This window comes from Colobus angolensis, unplaced genomic scaffold (genome assembly GCF_000951035.1).
Source record: "Colobus angolensis palliatus isolate OR3802 unplaced genomic scaffold, Cang.pa_1.0 Scaffold152, whole genome shotgun sequence".
NCBI lineage: Eukaryota > Metazoa > Chordata > Mammalia > Primates > Cercopithecidae > Colobus > Colobus angolensis.
This window is the reverse complement of record NW_012114622.1, coordinates 7,286,597-7,310,049: the sequence shown is the minus strand read 5'-3', so window position 1 is coordinate 7,310,049 and position 23,453 is coordinate 7,286,597. Positions and strand designations below refer to the sequence as shown.

The 23,453-nt window shown below is 46.7% G+C and overlaps 1 protein-coding gene across 1 annotated transcript in view; it reads right to left on the bottom strand.

The window, feature by feature from the left end:
• Positions 1–1,295: 1,295 nt before the first annotated feature.
• The window catches only part of KIAA1549L (KIAA1549-like ortholog), a 134,188-nt gene continuing 112,030 nt past the window's right edge, over positions 1,296–23,453 (bottom strand). Inside the window, exons 17-20 of the mRNA XM_011936378.1 lie at positions 19,275–19,372; positions 16,181–16,329; positions 14,391–14,542; positions 1,296–7,537 (exon numbers count right to left, since the gene is read on the bottom strand). Coding sequence (XP_011791768.1) covers positions 7,256–7,537; positions 14,391–14,542; positions 16,181–16,329; positions 19,275–19,372 — 681 coding nt within the window. The 3' untranslated portion in view covers positions 1,296–7,255. The remainder of the gene's footprint in view (positions 7,538–14,390; positions 14,543–16,180; positions 16,330–19,274; positions 19,373–23,453) is intronic.

The window sequence follows — 23,453 nt, the reverse complement described above, 5'->3', positions numbered from 1 at the left end:
AGCTGGGTTTGCCATATGCCTTTTCCAGCTTTCTGCGCGTGTGTCTGCCTCCTACTCCTGGTACTGACGTAGGCACCACCACTTCCTTTTACTTGATTATTTCATTTGCCTTGAAAGCCAGGAGCAACCAGGGTCCAGGAGGAAGGAAAAAAAGGGAAGAGTGGGGAATCCATCAGTTCTTGGACTTACTTGTACTATTCTTTGCAATGGCCTTCACCCCATGGTGAGCCTCACAAAAAGCATTTTGTAGGGGTCCCAAGTTTATTTCCCACTGTAGCAAGACAGTGGCTTTGGGAATGTCTTTTGTGCATATTTGAGCCCTCTTTACAGAGAAGCCTAGAGTAAAAAAATTGCTCCTCCAGTCTCTTAAGTACTTTCTAGGTACATGCAGAGAATTGGAGCAAATTAGGCTTCAGTGAGAAGCAGCGCCATGTTGCTGCCCAAGCTCAATGGATCCATAAAAGCCCCAGGGTTGTGACTGACCACCAGGGCACAGGGACGCTTCAGAAATTGGTTGGTCTGTCTGTTTGCATTACAAGAGACAGGCTTTCTTACCTTTGAAAGCTCCTTGGCCTCAAGGCCACTTCTTACTCAATATTCTGCCTTCTTAGAACTTTGCTTTGAATATGGTCCATCATGGCTTCCCTGAGTCTTGACCACCCAATTTCAGCCTCTACTGATAACAGACTCTGTTTCTTGGTATTTCCTAGAGAGAGAATCCAGTTGGCCTAGCCCATGTGCTAAGCCATTTTTGTGGCTGGTCAGCCTGTGAGCTTGTGGCTCCTGGGTCGATGGTCTCTCCTGTCCAATAACCAGAGGGCAGAGCAGACAGCACCACGTATGTTCTCTGGATAGGGCTGAACATAAGGCAGGCATCAGGACTGCTGGGACTCACATGGGGTGGTACAGATGGGTGGTCTTGGGAGCTGGTGTCCCATACCATTGTTATTCTTGGACTCCTTGGGAGCCACTGACCTGGATGAGACTTCTTTATGCTCTGAGAAGGGCACCTAAAAGCAGACATTGGCTTCTTCTCCCTTGGGTCCTGTTGGCCCCAGGAATACATCTTTCTTTAGCTACTAAGTCATGGGTAGGCTGAAACTGCTTCTCTGGGGCCTGTGGATGGCCAGGGGTGAGCATTTTTTTTTGGCCCTGGGATGGCTCCTGAGACCACACTGGGTCCTCCAGGACTGGAATGGTTCTTTAGCAACCCCCAACAGGCACTGTTTTGTGGCTGGCTTGTGAAAGGGATTCCATCTTACCATCTGGAGGAGGTAGAATGAGCAACAGGCAGGTTTTGGGGTATGAAAGCCTTTGTCATTTTATTTTACAATAAAAAATTCTAACAGCATATGAACACTCTGTTCCCGGCAGAGGCTAAGGACATACAAAGTTCATTAGAAAGCAAAGCATTAAAATAACAACAGCTACATTCAAAGCTTCTGCTCAGTACTTTGCCCAATGTGTCTAATATGGTTTTAAAGACTCACTGGTTGGGATTTTTCACCCAGAGTTAAAGCACATGTACAAGTACTTACATATCCTCCAAATCATAGACAACAACAACAATAACAGCAACTCCAGATGACGCTAGATCTTGTGGGCAATTTCAAATTTAGGAATTTCTTCATTTTTCCTTGGCAAAACGTTGTGTCATGGAACATGTGACTGTATAAATTAATTCAGCAGATCGGAGGAGATAAAGTATTTTCCTGGATAAAACTGAATTACAAAACTAATAATTTAGTAAGAACGCCTTCAAGTGCTGTCAAACCGTTTTCAGATACATTATGCATGTGCTGCTCAAAATCACCATGGGAAGTGTAGAGGGTCTTATACCCATTTGACAGATGAGGAATCAGAGACCAGTTTAAAGTGAGTTGATCAAGGTCTAGGATATTTATACCTTTTTCACAATTTCCAGTCCATTCATATGCCTCTGATTCTGTTTGGTACAAATCTTTTCTCTACTCAGTTTGTGTGTGAGATGCGTGTGTGTTTAAGCATAAGAAAGAAATGAGGAGAAATAAGATGAGCCCACAGTTAATTTATGTAAAATATGTTGATGATCTCTCTCCATAATTTGCAAAAGTCTGACCAAGGTCAGAGAATGAAAATGATCAATTTTTAGATTTCATTTATAATGGCTCTCACTGAAGTATGGTTTGACCAGTGGAGACAGATTCTGCCATATCACAAACTTCCCATTTTTTTTAAACCTGCAGAATCAGAGCAACTGCATATCTTCTAAAGTCATGTGTTTGTGGCACAATTATATTTCCTAAATATTCCTTTTCAGAAACACCTTACATTTTAGCATTTACCACAGGCTAGGATTCTGTAACAGTTCACCTAAGAAATCAAGAGGTCTTTCAATTCTCAGGACACTAACTTATATTCAGAACGTCAAAGCCAAAATAATGTAAGTTTCACTTGAAACCAATTTTGTTTCAAAAGACTCTGTTGAGGGGCTCATTGGTTTTCTGATCCATGCAAGTGTGTGGCCGTGAGCCACATTAATAGCACCTGAGCTAAGATCATGCAATTCAATTTACAAGTATTTATTGTCTGCTGAGCAAGACATTGTGCTAACTGGGCCTTGGTCAGAAATTGCTTCTTAGACCCAGCAGCTGTATCAATAATTGGTGGTGGGGTGAGAAGTGGCTGGGGCAGCTCTGGCCAGTCTAGCAGAGTTTCAAGTATGTGCACCCTCACCTGATGTGCAAGTGAAGATGCCCCTTTTCTCTCTGTAGTAGTATCCAGGGGACTGCTCTCCGAGTGCTGGCTGCTGCGTGGCATGGCATCCCAGGAGTACGAGTCAGTTCCAGTGTGTAGTAGGTTCTTTTCGGAGGTCTTGCCCACTCATGCTCCTCCTTCTGGGTACCAACCCCCAGTAAAAGTCCCTGCTGAAAGGGTCAGTCCACTGGGCCATGCTTAAATGACATGACCCTGCCTCCTTGGTAACAGCTGATTGGACAGGCACCTGACCCCAGGGTGGCTCACCCATAGGCAGATGAACTAAACCAATCGGATCCTCAAAAATTTGCCTTAGGGGTCACAGAGATGCTAGTCAGAGTGGTGGGTACCGAAAAGGAAAGGTTTTGCAGAGTGGGTTCTGGGGTGGATTTTTCAGCTACATATGCACTAATGAGAAAGCTGGTTGGCCAGGAGAAACAAGAGAACCAGGCAGAGAGGCAGAGGGAAACAGAGGAGAAAGTCCATGAGGACAGAGAGCGTGAGAGTAAGGGCAAGGGTAGCTGTCTCCATCCCTTTCCTGTAGGGGAGCCGTGTTCTGTTTGTGAAATGTCCCTCTATTCTTTCAGCCAACGCCTGCACTTGACCAAGTGTGAATGGATTTCTAGTCCTTGCAAAGCTCCTTGCCTGGAACACATTTGAGGTTGGACTGAATGGCAGAATTTAATTTCCAACACTTAGACCCCCCAGTCAGTCCCTACTCCAAGCTAAATGACACTCTTTCCTTAAGAGTACTTGGATGTAGTTTGTAAATAAAATCCAAATTATTTTCTGGTGTGTGATAGGAGGAATTTAGGATTAAGTACAAATCCTGTTTTCAGACTTTTAAGACAATATCTGTTATGTTATTCATTAAACATTGAGCACCTGTGTGCTATGTAGAAAAAAAAGGAAACTCGTTTATATGTAATCAATGTTTAAATCTTTTGATCCATTTCTCTAATTTCTGCCTGTTAGAAAAAGCATTTCTATTAGTTAAATTCCTCACCTCCTCCATTCTACAGTCTTTCTCCAAAGGGGTGTGTGTGTGTGTGTGTGTGTGCGCGCGCGCGCATTTTAATCACAGATCTAACTATTTCCTTTCTTCCATCAAGATTACTCAGACATTACAAGCCCTTCTGCTGAGTTCTTAAATTAACAAACTCACAATAAAACTTCTCCCAGGACCAGGGAATTGATTCTTACATAATCTACCCTGAAAGAGGAAACTCCTTGCTCTTCAGGTAACAGCTGCCATCGCATTAGGCACAAGCCTCAGATCATAGGTCTCATGCCACACAATGGTCTTTTACTGCACCACTGGGTCCCCTCCCCTGATGCAGAGCATGGACTCTGCTGCCTCACAGTGACACAAAGTCAAGGGCCTCCCTGCCTGCCTGTTGGGATCCTTGGTGCTGAGACAGGAATGCACCCCCACAGTCTAGAACAGCAGGTGAGGTCTCCATTTCCTTGATGGAACTCTCTGGAAAAAGCCAAAATGCATTTCTTTTTCATGAATGCAGAAAACTCATATCAAAACCAGCACTGAAAACTGTTTATTATGCCACAAATGCATCATCCTCTATACACTGTATCTGAAGTTCGTTATATACTCAATCATCTTTTTTCTTGGCAAGAACACTGTGGAGTTCTTCATATGACCCTTATCTTTTTCTTAAACCTCTAGGCACAGTTAAAGAAATGTGTTACTGACAAGCCTGCAGGCCACATGGTGAGATGGAAAACAAGCGGGCTGGTGAACCAGCAGGTTGGGACTGAATCACTGGGCTGGTCACTCCACTTCTTGGTACTTCTGCTTCCTCCTCCGAGGTCGACCAAGGTCCTTTGTGGCTTCGGAGACTGTCTAGAGGGTTCTGATGAACAGGGTGTTTGTTCATTGCTGCCTCCTCGGGGCTCTCTGGGAACCCTATTTCAATTCTTTGAGGCACTTTTGACCATCTCTTAGAGTCAGCTGTCCAGGTATCTGTCACCTCTGTGGGGTCAGGAGATTCTTCAGGGAAAGGACCACATCTCTCTCAGTCACAGAAAGTCTGACCAGGTGGCTCTGTCTCCCCATAAGTGGGAAAACATGAACAGACTGATTTCTTTCCAACTTAAGGTTTTCCTCTCATCTATTAATACTACTGTTAAACCCCTGGTGTCTAGTTTAAGAGAGTATATCTGATTTAGCATGCTATCTTTTTAGTCATCTCAGTTGACTCACTCAATATTTCCTGGGGCTCTGTAAAGACCACAGTGATTTGTGACTCCATCCTCTTAGCACTCTGGAGCCATAGCTCTGCAAACTGTAGACTCAGTCTCTGTAAGTCATTGAAACATCCAAATTTCAGACACTGTCTTCTGAAACATTTACATATATTTCAATTACAGTAAGGTCTTGAAACGTCATTTTCACATACAGTATATCCAGGCATTTACCAAGTAGACAAAGTACTGGTTGATATCATTGCACTAATGAAATATTATTGATAAAGCAGGACAATGTAGCTGATTTTATCAGACTCATACCATTTGCATGAAAAGGCTGAGTTTCTTTGGCTCTTTGTTCATTCAAGTGCATTGAATGCCTATGTGGATAGACGTAGGCATTTTGTTAACCTGTCAATAAAATCTCACACTGTCCACAGTGTTTTGCAAACTGATTTAGGTTTTGGACTACAACAACTGGCCATTGATAGAAATATACCATATATACACACGGGAATTACAAAAATACATTTTATTTATAGCTGATTTCCTTTTTAAGTAACAAAACACTAACACTATGAAAGATCAACCAGCATACTAAAAGGACACTACCTATTATCATCTGAACAAGGGACTTGTTTGAAGGTTCCATGACACATCATCTCTGAACATTCCAGAAAGGGCAATTTTTTGCCATTGGAAAATAAAAACAACTTCTTTGAAAAGTCTCTGCATTGACAGTTTGAACCTCCCCTTCTAATCCGTTCCATTTCTAGTCTTCTCTCAACTTTTAAATTTCTACCATCTTCTTTCAGTAAAGACCAAAGAAACTCGTGAGGACAATGGAAAGATGGGCTCAGAAGAAAATGGATACAGCTGAAGCTAGATGGGTCATGGGTGAAAGCAGGACAGGACCTCATTCTCCAACAGACACCAAGTAAGCCCCCAACCCTGCACAGGCTGTCACACTTGGCGAGGGAACCAGAGTCTCCAATCTCCCAGGTATACAAAGTCAGTAGCTGTTTTGCTTGCATTGATGGGTAGGCAGCGGCTGGTGCCTCAGTGCTGTGAAGCGATGTCCTCTACCCAGAGCTCGGGAAGCCAACTTGCCATGCCAGGGAGGGTGACTTGCAACGTCATGGTCACAAGGTGGCCACCCTGCCATTTCAGCAAATGTCTTCCTGTGTCCATTAACTAGGGGGAACTGGCTAACTCCATATGCTTTTTAAAAGGTTATTTACATTTAAATGAAATTCAACAGCTTTTCTATATTCAGAAGCTTCTATAAACAGAGGCTGTGGCCTGGGAAGACTGTGGTTCTACCACTCCTGTTTCTAACAGGAATCAAGTACTATTTCCTTTTGTACCACTCAGCAGCACACACTGGACATCATTGTTGAAGAGACAGAGATTTTCTTGTAAAAGTTGATGTATCTATTATCCCAAGAAAAAGAGAAGCTCCATTCTCAGGCCACCTTCAAAGCAGGGCAAAGAAAAACCTCCACAAATAACTGTATTTCTTTTGTAGGATCCTAAAAGCTCTTAGCACCGATTCTCTTTCCGTTAGATCCTAGTTAGATCCTAACTTGTAGGGGACTTTTATTTCCAAAATGGCAACACCTTTTAAAAAATCTGTCAACACAAATCCACCATTCCCTCTCATCTTCTCTCTTTCTTGGCCTTTGTTTAATTGATGAGGGAAACAAAGAGTCAGGCCTATTTATAGGCACAGTCATTGGTACTGACTTTCATCCAGTTCATTTGACTTTGAATATGAACCTAAAAAAAGGGGCTAAGGTTTCTTGGCTGGAGTCAGTGTCTCCCTTACAAACTGATTTTAATGCTCACGGTCATGGCTGACTGAGAATACAGTCTGGTGCTTAATCCACACTCCTGCATTGCCTTTAACACAGAAACAGAGTTAACATGCAGAGGTCACCGAAGATAAGAGCTATGTTCTCCCGCTTCCAGTGATTAAAATGTGGCATTGGATAGGAATCTGTAGATTAGCTAGTGCTTCTCGTGACTAAGGTTCCATAGCGAATACGGCCACAGTTCAAACATTTGACATGAGAGATTACCAAACATAAGGCCCCCAAGCAGGGACTTCTTGACCCACAGTCAGTTGGATGAGCCAAGAATCTAGTCGTTCAAGAGTTTCCTGTTCCCAGAAGCCCCATAGTTCACCTTTTCAGAAACAGAGGGTGAGAAAGACTCACCCATTGCTATGTCTCAAGTCCTAACATGTAGGCATGGGAAACCCAAAGGCTGTGTCCTCAGAGTTCAGAAGTCCAGAGTCCCATGGGCTAAGGCATTAGACCTGGAACTCAAACATATCTGTCTGTTTTTTGGCCAGCTTGGCCACCTCCTCCCGGATGGCCTTCACGAGGGCCGCAGTGGAGATGTTGGTCAGGGGAGCGTCAGATGGGTCGTTTTCTGCCAGGCTCTGCTGCGAGGCTGCTGCGGAAGGTGCTGGGGCCTGCTCCAGGCTGGGGTGCAGGTTGACTGGCTGGCTGTACTGGCGAGGAAGCCTGGAGGGAGAGCTCTGCGGGTACCGTGATCGGGGGTAGGCCTCGATGTACCCTGGGAGGGGCACCTGTAGAGGGCGTGGGGACAGAAGGACAGGGCCCAGCATGAGGAAGGAGCTCAAGTCACAGGATACACTCGACACTGGAAGCAGGAGGGGACTGAGGACATGGAAGAGAACTTAGAAGAAAATGGAAGCCACATACCATTGTATAGATACAAAACTCAGAGTCAGTTTGTTTAGAAAATAGGTAATTTTGGTGGCTCATGCCTGTAATCCCAGCACTTTGGGAGGCCAAGGTGGGTGGATCACGAGGTCAGGAGATCAAAACCATCCTGGCTAAAATGGTGAAATCCTGTCTCTACTAAAAATACAAAAAAAATTAGCCAGGCATGGTGGTGGGCGCCTGTAGTCCCAGCTACTTGGGAGGCTGAAGCAGGAGAGTCACTTGAACCCAGGAGGCAGAGGTTGCAATGAGCCGAGATTGCGCCACTGCACTCCAGCCTGGGCAACAGAGCAAGACTCTGTCTCCAAAAAAAAAAAAAAAAAAAAAATAGGTAATTTAGACTCACTGGATATACTATTTGGATTAATTAAATAAGTGTTTTAAACTTCTCTGAAAAACCTTAGGAATATATACATCTGAGTCTATATTTGAATCTGCCTAGCTACCTTATTTTTTATTACTATTATTTTTAGAGATGATGTCTCACTCTGTCATCCAAGCTGTAGTGCAGTGGTGCCATCATAGCTCACTGCAGTCTCGAACTCTGGGGCTCGAGTGATCCTCCTGCCTCAGCCTCCTGAGTAGCTGGGACTACACCTGGCTACCACCATACCCAGCTCTTGGTTTCCTTATTCATATAAGCACAATCCAGCAAACAGAACTGCTTATGGTCTCCAGAGGAACCCGGGGGTTTATTATTAATAATAACTAACATGAATTGAGCCCTGTGCCAAGGGTTTTCCACACATTATCTCATTTAGTTCTCAAAGCAATAAGCTAGGAGGTCGGTATTGTTATCCTTACCTTGCAGATGAGGAAACTGAAGAGTGCCACAGTCTAAGGTGACAACCTACCAAGACATTCTTTGCAGAGGTCTGTCTGGCTCCAAGGGCTGGAATTTAATCACTGCATTACAATGTCTTGGATCTGGGATATGATTTTGGTTTCTTGAAACATTTTTCTCTCTTCATCAAAAGTGGAAGACACAGAGTCCTATGCTTAAAATATGTAAACTTCTAGGAATAAGGACAAGTAAATAGTTTTTAACTTAGAGTCGATTCTCCTACAGAAACAGTGGCACATACAGGGATGCTGTTCCAGGGTAATCCACATAACCCACGATGTTAATTGGAACACTATAGAATAAGCACCCACGGACAACAGAGGCATGGGGTGCTATGGCGAATGAAGTATGTGTGGGAGGACTGGGCAGCTTGGGTGAATTTGGAAGTTGAACAGGGAACCTCCAGGAAGATGCAGTAGGAGGGGCATTCTCGGCAAAGGGAAAATCAAATACAAACCATCAAATCAAAATGTATGGGAGTACTGATGGCAGAGGCTGCTGCCATCACACCGGCTGCAGCAGGGGTGTGTGGCTAGGGCTGCACATTCCATGGAGCCAGTGGGAGCCCCGCCCTTTTGAGTTGGAGCAGGAGCTCCCCCAGATGCTGCTGCAGCCACCCAAACCGTGACTGCAGACCCAGGCCTCCTCCTCTATGGAGCAGGCAGGAGCCCTGCCCTCCCGGGTGGGTCTACAGCCACCCAAATTGTGCTGTGGATTCAAGCCTCCCTGTGGTCTTGAATGGGGCCAGGAGCAGTCAGGATCTGCCCTGGGTGCAGGTATAACCACCCCACCCACAGATGCAGAACTGGGCTTCCCCCTCCACGGAGCAGGCAGGAGCCAGGGACAAGTTGGAACCCTGCCCCTTCTAAGTTGGCGGGGCTGGAGCTCCCAGGTGCAGCTGTAGCCACCCTCCCAGGAACAAGACTAGGCATCTGCCTACATCGTCAGCATCTTGGGAAGGTGCCCCCCTCCCTGCTGGCTTGGGGGTGTCTGCTTCTGCTGCCTGGCCTCTCTCTTCCCCCTGCAGGGGCTCTGATTTCTGAGTAGGGTTGGGGACAGGCCCCCAGGGCCATGAATGGCAAGGGGTGGGGTAGACAGACAGACTCCTGGGCAGAAGAGGGTGGGTCTCCCATAAGACCCTACCTTCAGAAGGCCAGGGAGGGCCTGAAGATTGGGGGCTACCTGCTAGTCCTCAGGCTGGAGTGGGGACTCGTGGCATCTCTTCTGGGCCAACCCATGGACCAATCAGCACACACTTCCTCCCCTCTGAGGTCCATAAAAGCCCTGGGCTCAGCCAGAGCAGGGCAGAGGACAGAGAGACTACGGGACAACCAGCAGCAGAAAGGAGCTACCCTCCCTGCTGAGAGCTTCAGAAACCTGCAGAGACGTCTGAACAAGCTGCCTGTAGACAGGAGCCACCCTCTCCAGGGCCTCCTCTCTGCTGAGAGCAGCAGACGGTGGGATGACCAGTGGGCAGAGAGGAGCCACCCTCTCCAGGGCCTCTTCTGTGCTGAGAGCTGAACACTCCATGGGACGACCTGCCTACAGAGAGGAGCTACCCACTGCGGGTCTCCTCTGAGCTGTTCTAACGCTAAAGAAACCTCCTTGTCACCTCCTTCACCTTTGCTGTGTCTACATACCTCATTCTTTCTGGACCCAGGAGAAGAACTCGGGCAAAAGCACCACTGGCCACAGAGGTTTCCAGGAGGAAAACAGACACCCCAAAGATCCCGTAACAGTACAAAGAAGAGAGTGCCCCAGGGAGCATCAGTGACCTCAGGCTGACCAGAGAGGGTGTGTTTAGTGTGGAAGGAGCTCAGGCAAGACAGACAGACAGGGGTGGATTCATAAGCTGCTGAATGTCAGGCTACAGAGTCTGCATGTCCTGTTTGATCTACCTGTTTTCAATGTCACACTTCTGAGAAATACAGCCTGTTCCCATGCTTAACAGCAATGCTCATCTGGCTCCTGAGGGAGGATGGAGCAGGAAGTCCTAGTCTGTTCTGGCTGTTATGCTGAAATACCATAAGCTAGGGAGCTTATAAACAACAGAAATTTCTTTCTCACAGTTCTGGAGGCTGCAAAGTCTAAGATCAAAGTGCTGGCAGATTCTGCATCTGGTGAGGGCCTGCTTCCTGGTTCAGAGACAGCTGTCTTTTCACTATCCCCTCAGAGACAGCTGTCTTTCCACTATCCCCTCACATGGCAGAAGAGGTCAGGGGTCTCTCTCAAGCCTCTCTTCTAAGGGTACTAATCCTGTTCATTAGGGGGTTTGCACTCATGACCTAATCATCTCCCAAATGTCCCATGTCCTAGTACCATCACCATGGGGGTTAGGATTTCAACATATGAATCGAGTGGGACACAAACATTCAGACAATACCAATAGGATGAGGTGATGACTCAGAAACTCTAGACGGGGGGATGTGTGGTAGGAAAGCAGTCCCCTCTCCTCCTTGCTGGATGTTCCGGTGAGCCCTCCTGAGAAGGCAGGTTCTTGAGATGTGCGGCTGACACCTGGGCTGGGAGCCACGGATGGGTGTCAGGCAGAGGAGAAGTCTATATTTGGAAAGGACACCTGGAGGTGGACCCACTGGAGGTAGGGAGCAGACAAGTTCTGAGGCTTTCTCAATGGCTCAGATGAGAACTGATGAGGACCCAAGCGAGGAAAGAAGTAATGGGATAGATGTCCCAAGTTACAACTTGGGACTTTGATTTCCTCACAAGACCCAGCAAAGAAAGACAAAATGGCACACAAGTGCTAAGGGTGGGTCTTCATATACAAGGACTGATAGGTTTCGTTTGTATCTTAGAGGAAAACCAGAGCTGGGCTGTTTGAGTTCTTGGGCCACATGAGCTGGGAAGGTACAGGTTACTGGGGTCACCAAAGAACCAAGACCAGGACATGGCGTATGTATTTCAGATCTCAGCTCAAACTTCCTTTCTTCCAGGAGACCTTTCCCAACCCAACATCAGCCTAGGGATCCCTGTTAGATGTTTCCTTGCAGCTTCTCCAGCATAACAGTTATTGCTCCTGGTGCCACTGCCTGTCTCAGGCTGTCAACTCCGTGAAGCTGGCGAGTGCCTCACTTGCTTATTGCTGTACACCAGTGCTCAGAATGGTGCAGAGCAAGAGCAGGGAGTCTCTCAGAACCTGGGGTTCTGAGGAGCCCAGTTTGAAACTCACTGAAGAGTGATCAGCTGGGGTCAAATATCTGAGAAGGAAGTTACCACATTCCCTTTCCCTGCATTTCAAATTCAGCTAACTGTACTTGCTGTGGCTGAGAGAGTCAATGTCCAACTCTTGAGACCCCCCAGCTCTATGGTATCAAGCTGGCAGGTGCTGGTGGCTGGGACAGGTAAGGGATACCTGATCTCACTGGAGTATCCTCAGGGCAATATTCGGCAGTAGGGCAGAAGCAGGGAAGATGAGATGAGAAACTCTTCCTCCCTTATAGTAGATGCAGGCTGGAGCCATCATGCCCTTCCCGCCAAAATTCAGGGCTGGCAAATACTACTTCCCTAGCCAGTGCCCATGGCAGACATCACCAACTTGATCACAGCACAGTTTCCTGCTAAGCCTGGAAGCCCCTCCCAATCCTTCTCCATCTGGCACCAAGGATGAAACCTACTTGTCATCCCAGGTCCAGGTGATTTTATCCAAGCTAGCTCCTGGGATGAGGAAGGTCCAACATCCAAATGCTGCTGAGGGACTTTTCTTTTTCACATAGATGTGGAAGGTGTGCATTATTCCTAGACCCTTCTCAAGCTGACAACTGGTCTCTCTGAGCTTCCTGCACTTATTTTCATGTGCTATAAACCACCCTTTCACCTTGCTCCTTTCATGGGCACACCTCCCTGCTTAATTGCAGGTGATAATTGGGTTCCAGGAAAGAGCCAATTAGGCTGCAGCAATCATCTTCCTCTTAATTAAAAACAACTAATAGGACACTGGTTCTACTTCACACTGTGGGAGATGAGCCTAGAAGAGTCCAGTCCAGTCATCGTGGCAGGAAGGTTACGTTTCCATTTGCTTGGTTCCTTTCCCTTCATCTTTAAGGCAATTATAAACCTAAAGGCATCTAGATGTAGCTATAAGCCCAGCTAAATTACCATTTGTAAGTGTCTTGAAAGCAGGGGTCAAGGTTTTGGAAAATACTTTCACCAACTCCAGTTGGTGCCCAGTGTTACACTCCACACAACGGGTGAACGGTCAAAGCTGCAGGCGTAAGGGAATTACTGCCTAAGTAGTTCAAGTTAAACATCATCTACTTTCTGAAAAGTCTACATAACTTTCAGATGAAGTGGAATTACAAAATCAATAACCTCTGAATTGATCAAATCCTATCCAGTGACATCAGCCGTTGGAACAGCAGAGAATGACAAAGGATGCAAAAAAGGCCCCCAAACAATAAAAACATGCCAGAAAGTCCCACATTCAGACTGACAGACTGAACAGCAGGGGATCCCTCTAGTTCCTCTCTTACAGCTTATTGACTCCAAGCTTACAAACAATTCTAACGAGCACAGATAAGCCTCATTTGCAGATAATGGCACACAATGCAAAGCACACTTAAGGGTGAGCATATTACGAGATGTGGGGACATTGACAGCAATATGGAGTACCCACTGGAAGCAAGGTCAGAAAAAAACATTGAGCCACGATAGTAACCCCCAAAATTATAGTACTTTGGAGATATTTCACAATATAAGGGCAATAATCGTACAAGCCATGAGAGTTCACCCTACAAATGCCATTTTAGTATAATGAGGCATCATAAGTATATTGAATCACTCATAAAGGGCAAATTACATTGTATACTCTTTTAACAGAGGAGAGGGAAGATAGCATTCCATTTCAGAAATATTTTTATGCCAAACTGCATATATTTTTTTAATGTTTTTGAAATTAAAGGGGTAAGCTTTGGTCATCTGGAAAATTAATATATGTAGTAATTCAGTCTTGGGTTTCTTTTTTTTTTTTTTGAGGCAGAGTCTCGCTCTGTCGCCCAAACTGGAGTGGAGTGGCATGATCTCGGCTCACTGCAACCTCTGCCTCCTGAGTTTAAGCAATTCTCCCGCTTCAGGTTCCCGAGTAGCTAGAATTACAGGCACTCGCCATCACACCCAGCTCATTTTTGTGGTTTTAGTAGAGAAGGGGTTTCGCCATGTTGGCCAGGCTGGTTCTCACTCCTGACCTCAGGTGACCTGCCTGCCTCACCCTCCCAAAGCTGTGGGGTTACAGGCATGAGCCACTGCACCCAGCCCAGTCTTGGGTTTCTAATGCTTCATTTTCTAACATTTCTTCTAAAATTTTACAGAATTTTATGCTAAAAGAAACACATTTAATAAAAGCTTTGGAGCCAGACAGGTGCGGGTTTGAATTCCGTCCTTGGCACTTCCTTCCTAGCTGTGTGGCCTTAGGTAAATGGCATCCCCTGACACGGCCCTGATTTCCTCATCTGCAAGATGGGCGTAATCATGGGAATGACAAGACATACCTAAGATTGTAAATAAAGATTAAATAATATAAACAAAACATCTGACAAGGTGTCTAGTAGATAGAAAATACTTGACAAATGGTAGTTATTATTATAAAAATGTACTTGATTAAGGTTGTCCTGCTAGGAAGAGGTGGGAGCTGGGCTAGAAGGCAGGTCTCAAGCTCCTCTGTCAAGGGGACGTCCCCTCTCACCACACTGTCTGTCTCCTTTAAAATGGCTGACTTCAGTCATCCGGTTACTGGGAGGAGGCTGAGATAACAAACCTTCAGCCTCAACCTTTTATCTGATTTACTTTTTGGCGTGTGTTAAGCAGGTGAAGTTTTATGATGGGAAGAGCAAGGGTCTCACCGAATCTGCCCACTGGCTTGGGAGCTCATTCTCTCCTGCATAGGACATCCAGGCCTGGTTCCTATAGGATGAGGGAGGCGTCGGGATGAAGTAGCCGGTGAAGCCAGGTCTGTTGGCAGCTGGGATGGCGAACACCGCTGGCACCGTATTACCTAGCATGGAGGAAACGGAGGAGGGAGGTTAAGAGAGGCTGGTCTGGGGGATGCGACCACCCAGGAGCCAAATAAAGTCAGTTTCATCGCCTCCCTGGCTGGCGGCTGGATTTGAAGTCTCATTAAAGCAGGTCTGAGCTGAGGGGAGCTTGCTCTGGGCGGTAACATTTGCTAGGGAATTTAGTTGCATATAAGGTGCAGTGGACCCGGCCATGACGGCTAAGATCCCAGGTGATGTAGCAACAGAGGCAGGTGGGATGTGGCGGAGGAAACCTGGTCTTCTTTCTTTGTGGACCTCTTCTAGAGCCACTGTGCACAGCTGGGCAGGTGGTGCACTGCTCAAGAGCATCTGCTCTAGGGGCCAAGTGGGGCTAAAGTCCAGCCAGTATTTCCTTTGCCAGGGGTGGAGTCTGTACTCACCTGGGGGAGGGAGGAAAGTCTTTTTCTAACTTCACCAAATGCAGCATGTACTAGTAGTGCTCTGGATTTTTCCCTTCTTCTCATCCCCTAAAGAGGGAGTTGTGGGCCCAGCCAGCACCCCGCCCACTAGGCCTGCATCTGCCCAGGCCTGGGGAAGCTAGGGAAGCAGAGGAGGACTCTGGGATTGGCCTTGGCTAGGGGATGAGAGGACAAAGGTCTCCAGGGGCAGGAGGAGCAGCAGACCTCCACCTGCCATTCAGCCCCACTCACCCTCGCAGTCAGAACGAGTCTGCTGGGACTCAGACCTGGCTTTCTAGAGAAGTGATGGTCCAACTCCCCCATCCCCATCCCAACACCCCTGACCTGCCAGCAAGAGGAAATAACACCTTGGTGTCCAGGTGTTTTCCTTCCAGGAGAATGTGCATTTTTAAAGAGCCAAGAAAAAAAACTAAAAGAAATGGACTTCACTGATGGAATTTCTAGACACCATGAATGCTTTACTAAGTTTTGGCACCCGAGTGCTTACAGTTTTAGCCTAAAACGTATGGTTTGAATAAACTAAGAAACCAATTATGTCATGTACAAACCTCAATGTTCATTTCAGCACTGTTTATTACAGCAAAAAACTGGAAACTACCATTATGTCCATCAACAGAGAAAAGTATAAACTGTGGCTCATCATAGAATACCACATGGCAGTTTAAATGAATGAACTAGATCTATATAGTACGTGTATAGCAACCTGGAGAAATTTTTTAAAAGCACTGTTAAATAGAGAAAGTACAAAAGGAAATGTATGCCATGATATCATTATGTAAATTTCAAATACATTAAACAGTAATATATACTGTTATACATACATGACAAAGGATTAAAACCTATCACTTGGGGCCCGGGATCACCTTTTGGGAGAAGGTGAATGAAATGGGCGTGGATAGCTGTATCTGGAATGCTTTAAAGATAAAACCAAAAAAATTGAACTGAAGTCTGGCAAAATGTTAACATACATGCTGACTTTAGCATAACCTGGGATTTTGCCTGATTTCAGATCTTTTAAAGAAAGAAAACCAGCAGCTCTTTTAGCTGGGTCTCCTGAAGTTACAAGGGGATCCAGAAATGCAGTGGCTGTGATTCCCGATTGGATTTGGGGGTTTGGGGGAAGACAGGGCACAGCAGCAGGGGTGGGGGACGCACTGGGGCTTTTCCCCTCTTGCCCACCTGAGTAATTTAAAGCCGACTGATCCAACTGCGCCACGGACACGGGGCCTCTGGACATCTGCGTGAAGGAGGCGCTGTCGTGCAGCTGCGCCGGCTCGGGCCCTGCAGACTCGGCCATTCTGGTCTTGCTGCCGATGTCTGAGGTGGATCTAGATGGGGCAGAGGGACTGCGTTAGCACTGTCCCAGACCTCAGGTGGCGTCCCAGGCAGGAGGAGCGCACCCTGTCACCTTTGGGTGTGGACAGCTGCCTCCAAGCCTCCTGAGGGTGGGGTGCCTGGGACTGGATTTATTCCCAGATAACAAACGGCCTTCTAGGGACACCAGCCGGGCAGGAGGCACCCAGATTTGTAGCAGCTGTCATGGTGGCCTGAGCTGCAATCATTTTTAGACATTCAAGGTCAGTTCTCTCCTAAGGGTGGCTCTCATGTCTCTGGGTGGTAGAACATTTAATTTCCATATAAAAGAAGAAAAGCAATTAGCCCTGGGTATTAGCTGGGGATGGCCCAGGAGGTGATGACATCATCAGCAGCCAATGGGAAGGCTCTGTCTGGAGTGCCTGGTTGCTCCCTTCTCATGGAAAGGGGACCCGGGACAGCTGGGGGGCCACATTCCCTGTTCCTAACTGGCAGGAAGCACCAAGCCCAAGACTCAGAAGCTGGGGTTGACTCCAGGGAGCAATGAGCATTCTAACAGAACTTTGTTTTGGTGCCCAGGCAATCAGAGAATCAAGCCCATTTAACACATCCTATTTCCACTTAGTGCTCAGAAAGCCGTGTAAGAAGAGGGCAGCTTGGGCTCTGCAGACACAGGCATCTCCTGGTTTTCCAAAGGGTCCTTCAGCCACAGACCATTCTCCCTCACAAGCATCACCCCTGGCTTGAGGCAGTTTCACAGAGGGACTTCAGGCTCCCCTAAAATTAGTCCAATGGGAGAGAGGCAAAGACAGCTGCAGCAGGTCTGGCCCCCCATAGGGCCGCCCTCTGAGCAGAGCAGTGGCTGTCACAGAGCAAATGACAGCCACAGCAAGGGAGAGCACGGGAGGCAGAGGTCTGGGTTCCAGCTACCTTCCCTTTCGTTATTTTTATTTTTTGAGACAGGGTCTCACTCTGTCACCCAGGCTGGAGTGCAGTGGCACCACCTCAGTTCACTGCAAACTCTGCCTCCTGGGTTCAAGCGATTCTCTCACCTCAGCCTCCCAAGTAGCCAGGATTATAGGCGCATGCCACTATGTCCACCTAATTTTTGTATTTTTGGCAGAGACGGGGTTTCACCATATTGTCCAGGCTGGTCTCAAACTCTTGGCCTCAAATGATCCACCCACCTCAGCCTCCCAAAGAGCTGGGATTACAGGCATGAGCCACCATGCCCAGCCTACGTTCCCTTTCCAAGCCTGTTTCATCTGTAAAACGACAGGGGTAGACAAACTCATCTCAAAGGTTCCTTCCTGGTCTAATCCTGAGTTTATATGAAGGGCAGTGCCCCCCGATATGTGGCAAGGGAGCAAATGGTGTGGAGGGGCCTGGGAGGAGACAGGTGGTTGAAAGAAGAAATAAGAAATTGATGGCCGGGCGTGGTGGCTCAAGCCTGTAATCCCAGCACTTTGGGAGGCCGAGACGGGTGGATCACGAGGTCAGGAGATCGAGACCATCCTGGCTAACACGGTGAAACCCCGTCTCTACTAAAAATATAAACAATTAGCCGGGCGAGGTGGCAGCACCTGTAGTCCCAGCTACTCGGGAGGCTGAGGCAGGAGAATGGCATGAACCCGGGCGGCGGAGCTTGCAGTGAGCTGACATCCGGCCACTGCACTCCAGCCTGGGTGACAGAGCAAGACTCCGTCTCAAAAAAAAAAAAAAAAAAAAATTGATGCTGGCCTTCAGCAAACCTCCCACAAATTGCTGGTATGAGGCCCCTCCAATCCGGGACCCTCAGGAGTAACTGAGAAGCCCGCTGCTACTCTCCTAGGAAGGTCCAATGTGGAGGCTGTATGATGTGACCATTCATCAGGGTGGGGTCTCCCTTCCTTTCTCCCTCCCTCCCTCTCTGCCTGCTTGTTCCCACAGACCTGGCTTCCCACACGCAGTTCCAGGCATCTGCTACTTGTTCAGAAAACCCTTCCTGGGAAAATTTCTGAGTTCTGCTCCATAAGCAATTCTGAGACCCTTTTCTGGGGAATCCTGGAGCTTTTGCGATATCTAGGCCCATGTACTCATGTTACAGATAGAGAAACAGGGGCTGGAGAGGCAAGGCCAATTCCTGGGGCTGTACAGCAGGTCAGGGTCTGCTGCTTTCCACCCAGGCTCGGCTGGCAGCAAGAGGTGACATCTATACTGCTCCACATTCTAAACCACTGGCGATGACAGCAGGGTCTCTCCTATTCCCTCCTATTCGGAGGGAAACTCCTATTTTTCTTCCCCACTCACAAAGCCCAGACCCATGATTCACAGATAGGGTGTGATTTGTATGTTGGGGGAAGCTGGAGTAGGAAGGCCAGGACAGTGGTCCACATGTACCCCAGGGCATAGGTCTAGCCTTTCCCAGTGCTCAGGGCTTTTGTTCTTCTTGTCCATCCTTATTAAAAACATGCACTCGTTATATTTTCATAGAGCAAAGAACATGCTTAACATATGTGTTGCGATTGAGATATCTGACTTCATACGTTTTCAATCTCTCTCTCTTGGAAGTCAAGAGTTGGGGTGGGTACCCAGACATGCCTGCCCCTCCCTGGCTTCTCAGGTACTACCCTTACATAACCAAGGGACTTTTGGTAGCAGCTGTTGTGGTGGTCTGAGCTGGAGTCATTTTTAGATGCTCAAGGTCAGGGTCTGAGGCTTTCCAGGTATGGGACAGTTGACCTTGGGCTTCTTTAACTGTGGATTCTCAAGAACTTTCTGGTTAAAAAGCACAAAAGCACTGTGATCAGCTCATTCATGGTACTTGGGATGCCACAGGCACATGGCTGTCTGTACAGGTGACACACCCTGAACAGGGTGGAGCATGAAGGAAATTTGCTGGTGCTATTGTCAGGTCAGGGTACACAGGACTGACCCTTTTCCAAATATTCCAAACAAAACAAAGAAAGGAACGTGTTACCGCCTGAGAGAAGCGACAGCCACAGGACCAGTCCGGGGAGGTACGGGTGGAGGCGGTGAGCCCATGACCATCTCAGGAAGCTGGGAAAACCTGTAAGCCTGTGAAAGAGACAAGCAATTCAGGGAGCACTGTTAACATCCAGGGTCGATCAGCACACAGGTTCTTCTTGTTTGAGGAGAAAGCAAACTTTCAAGGGTCAGACTCTGCCTCCTTATTCAGACCTTTTTCTAAGATCTTCCCTAACATGTTTCCAGCCATCTCTTCTACTGCACCTCCCACTACTCTCCACCTCGCTGGGGCCACTGTACTTACAGGGCCCTCCAACCGTTCTCAGAGCACGCCAAGTTCTGTCTCACCTTGGGCTTTTCTTCCACCTGGGTGCCTTCCTCACTGTTCTTCTCAGGGCTCCACGCTTCATTTCATTCATGCAGCCCCAGACTCCCGGAGAGCCCCATTTATCTATTTTTCATTATGGCAATGATCACTCTCTGACATTATATGGTTGCTTATTTATGATCTGCCACCAACTAGAATGTAATAAGGGCAAGGGCTTTGTTGTCAGAGATATCCTTATACCTGGAACAGTGCCGGGTATATAACAGGTGATCAATAAATATTAGATGATTAAATGGATGAATCGTTGATTGTATTTTACTTTCTCTCAAGAGAGAGCAGGTTTAGTGGAGAAAAGCAATGGATTTGGAGTCAGGAGGTATCTGCGAAGGTCCTAATGAACAGACTTTAGGTCCTTCGGCAACTCAAGTGACCTTTCTGGACCTCTCCTGAAATGGGTACAACAATGCTTGCTCAGAAGGCTGCTGAGAAGATCAGGTAAGTCTGTGTGTGTGTGTCTTTTGCAATCTATAAAGCGCTATTCAAAGATAAAAGACTAGAACTGTCACCAAAAAAGTGAAGACTTTTATCAACATGTGAGAGGATAAAAGCAAAACAGACAGAATCAGACAGGATTAGAAGGAGCCAGGCCACAACCTCCTTTAGCAAGAGAAAATCTAGACATGTTCTCTGGGAAGACAAAGCTTTACTTGTGCTTCTCATCCGTTTCTTTCTTCAGGTATTCTGCCCATCAGATCCTCGAGGAGGAAGATGACAGGATTTTAAACCTGAAGGCATCAGGACAAAAAAAACAGCAGCACAGCAGATCCACAAACAGGATTCTTTCAACGGAATGAGGTCTTCTCCCTCCAGCATGATGGCAGACTACATCTTCATACAGGCCAAACCACTCAATAACAACGAGGTCCAGGATTAAACCTACTTTTTAATGCAGTGTGAAACTGCAAGATGGCAGGGAAATCCCAAAGGACCATTCCCCTACCCCACACCTCAGCAAACTAAAACAAAACCGTGAGCTGAAACCAGAGGTGGGAATGCTGAAGGTAAGCAAATATGAATGGCGAAGTGGCCTGGAAGATAAACGCCATAGTGATAGTTGATGAAGACATCGAGCCTTAGAACAGGACAAGGTGAGGTGGCTGAACCCGAGGCACTCACCTCCAACACAAAAGGAGGCTAGCATTGGTCCCTTCTAGGGAGGGAGGATGGCTGGCAATGCTCCCAGCTCAGGCAGAAGCAATTGTAAATCCTCTTTGGAGGAGAGTATCCCTAAAGTAGTCTCTCAGGATTAGCACAGATTAAGATGAAGCAAATGCAGCTCACGATTAAGACCATGAACACACCAGAAAAGAGAAGTTAAAGAGAGCAGAAAAAACAAACAAGATTTAGATCTTTAAGGACTTTAGAGTTCGGAATTTCCAGACACAAGACAACAAATAACAATGTAAGAAATGTTTTTAAGAAATAATTGACCAGGCCAGGCGCGGTGGCTCACGCCTGTAATCCCAGCACTTTGGGAGGCTGAGGTGGGTGGATCACGACGTCAGAAGATCAAGACCATCCTGGCTAACAGTGAAACCCCATCTCTATTAAAATACAAAAAATTAGCTGGGCGTGGTGGCACGCGCCTGCACTCCCAGCTACTCGGGAGGCTGAGGCAGAAGAAACACTTGAACCCAGGAGGCAGAGGTTGCAGTGAGGTGAGATTGCACCACCGCCCTTCAGCCTGGGCAACAGAGCAAGACTCTGTATAAAAATAATAATAATTGACCAGACAGATACTATTAGAAATGATCCAGCAGTTTTGAAAAAGAATAGAACTTTCAGAAGTGAAATATGATTAAAATAAAAACATTCAATGTAGAGGAAGTAAATAATAGATTAATCACAAATAGAGAATTAATAAACTAGAAAATGGAATTGGGGAAATTACTAAGAATGAGGCCGAGAAGATAGAAAATGTAAGAGAGAAATACAAGACATGGAGGATGGAATGAGCAGGTCTAACATGCAGCTAACCAAAGTCCCAAAGGAGACAAGAAGGAAAACAAAGGCGAGGCAGTATTTGAAGAAGCAATGGCTAAGAATTTTCCAGAATATATAAAATAAGTAAATTAATAATTCCAAGTAGCATCAATAAAATAAAACACACATCTAGATACATTGTAGTAAAAGAGTAGAATACTAAAGGCAAAGAGAAGATCTTAAAAGCAACCCAAAAGGCATATCACCTACAAAGGGATGGCAATGACGCTAACAAATGGCTTCTCATTAGCACCCAGAAGACATAGAATGCAAAGTGCTTAGAGAGGAGTCAACCTAGAAGTGTGTCAGCAATACTCTCTTTCTAGAACAAGAATGAAAGAAAACATCTGCCCAGATCCAGAAGTACTGACAAATCAATATGGAAAGCTACGTTACTATGCTGCACTTCCGTTTTTTTTTTTGAGCATCAGTAAACAATGTATGCAAAGGCAGCATTCAGGGAACCAAATCTTCAGCTCCACTACATCCTAAATGCCGTGGAGTACAGTAACCGTGTCTGTCATATTACAGTAGTCCTCCATTACCAAGCAAAATGTCTTGCACCTAGTCATGTTAAGTAACTATTTTCTGAATGAATGCTGAGTGAACAAGGAGTAAGGCAATTCACACGCTGTTATCTTGATTCAGCCATTCACTTTCTCTGGATATGACATTCAACCTTTCTGAACCTTGTTTTGGTTTGTTTTGTTTTGCTTTCCTTGTGAAATAAGGCATTGGCCTGTCTCACAAGCTTCCAAACGTTTCTTTAGCCATGACACCATTCCAGCAGACCCTAATACGTAGACAGATGAAAGCAGAGCTTCTCTGGTTGAAGTTGGGGAAGAGGTGCCCTGGTGAATGTGGCCCTTCACTTACCACTTACCTGTCTAATGACCCCCCTGAGGACCTTCTTGAACCCTGAAGTTCTGCAGACAGTTACCAAATCCTTGTCCTGGAGGTCCTTCCAGCTTTACCCTCCATGATTATCAATAAACCAAGTAAGGCACTTCTTTCCCAAAATAGATAAAGGAGATTTACAGCCCCTCTTCTCTCTTCTGGCCTCTCATGCTATTCAGCGGAGGAGACAGACAACCTATTTTTATCTCAGGTTGTTGGAAGCCTTATTCTGTAGTCAGCAGAGTTTCCCAGCCAAGAAAAGGCTTTCTATGCCTGTGGATGTCCTATAGCAGTTCACCAAGAGAACTGATTAAAAGTTCTGAACTTCTGACAAGCAGCAAGGGAATTCCCTTCTTGAAGATTTTGTCAGGTACAAAGCAAGATGGCACAGGAGATCAGGCAGTCCCTTTTGGGCTGTATCCTCAGGGTCCCAGGGCAGCCATGGGAGCCACATAAAACACAGAGGTGGCAGCCTGTGCCACGTGCTCATGAGTTGAAGGAATCCTCCCCCAGGTGTCTTCTACCCACTCCTGTGCACGTTCCCCCTGGTTCTAAGTCCTCTTGTCTTTGCCTTCTAGTTCCCTGTCTCATGTATTTGGAATCTGGCTCTCTCCTGGCTGCTCTGTGACAGGAATCCATTGGAAGCTATCACATGAAACTGTTGCCAGGCTCTAAGTTTCCAGTGCCATGATGCTGGCTGTGAGGAACACCTAAGGACCCCGTCTTTTGCAGTCCCTGCCCTCTGGCCAGGAAGGAGATCAAAGACTCAGGACTGAAGGCAGTCGGGTTGCAGGTCTCCGAGGCTGAAGGAGGCTGTGTGTGACTAGAAGAGAGCTCTTTGGGCTTAGAAGTTTGGTTGTAACATGGAAGGGAGGGAGGGAGGGAGGAAGGGAGGGAGGAGGG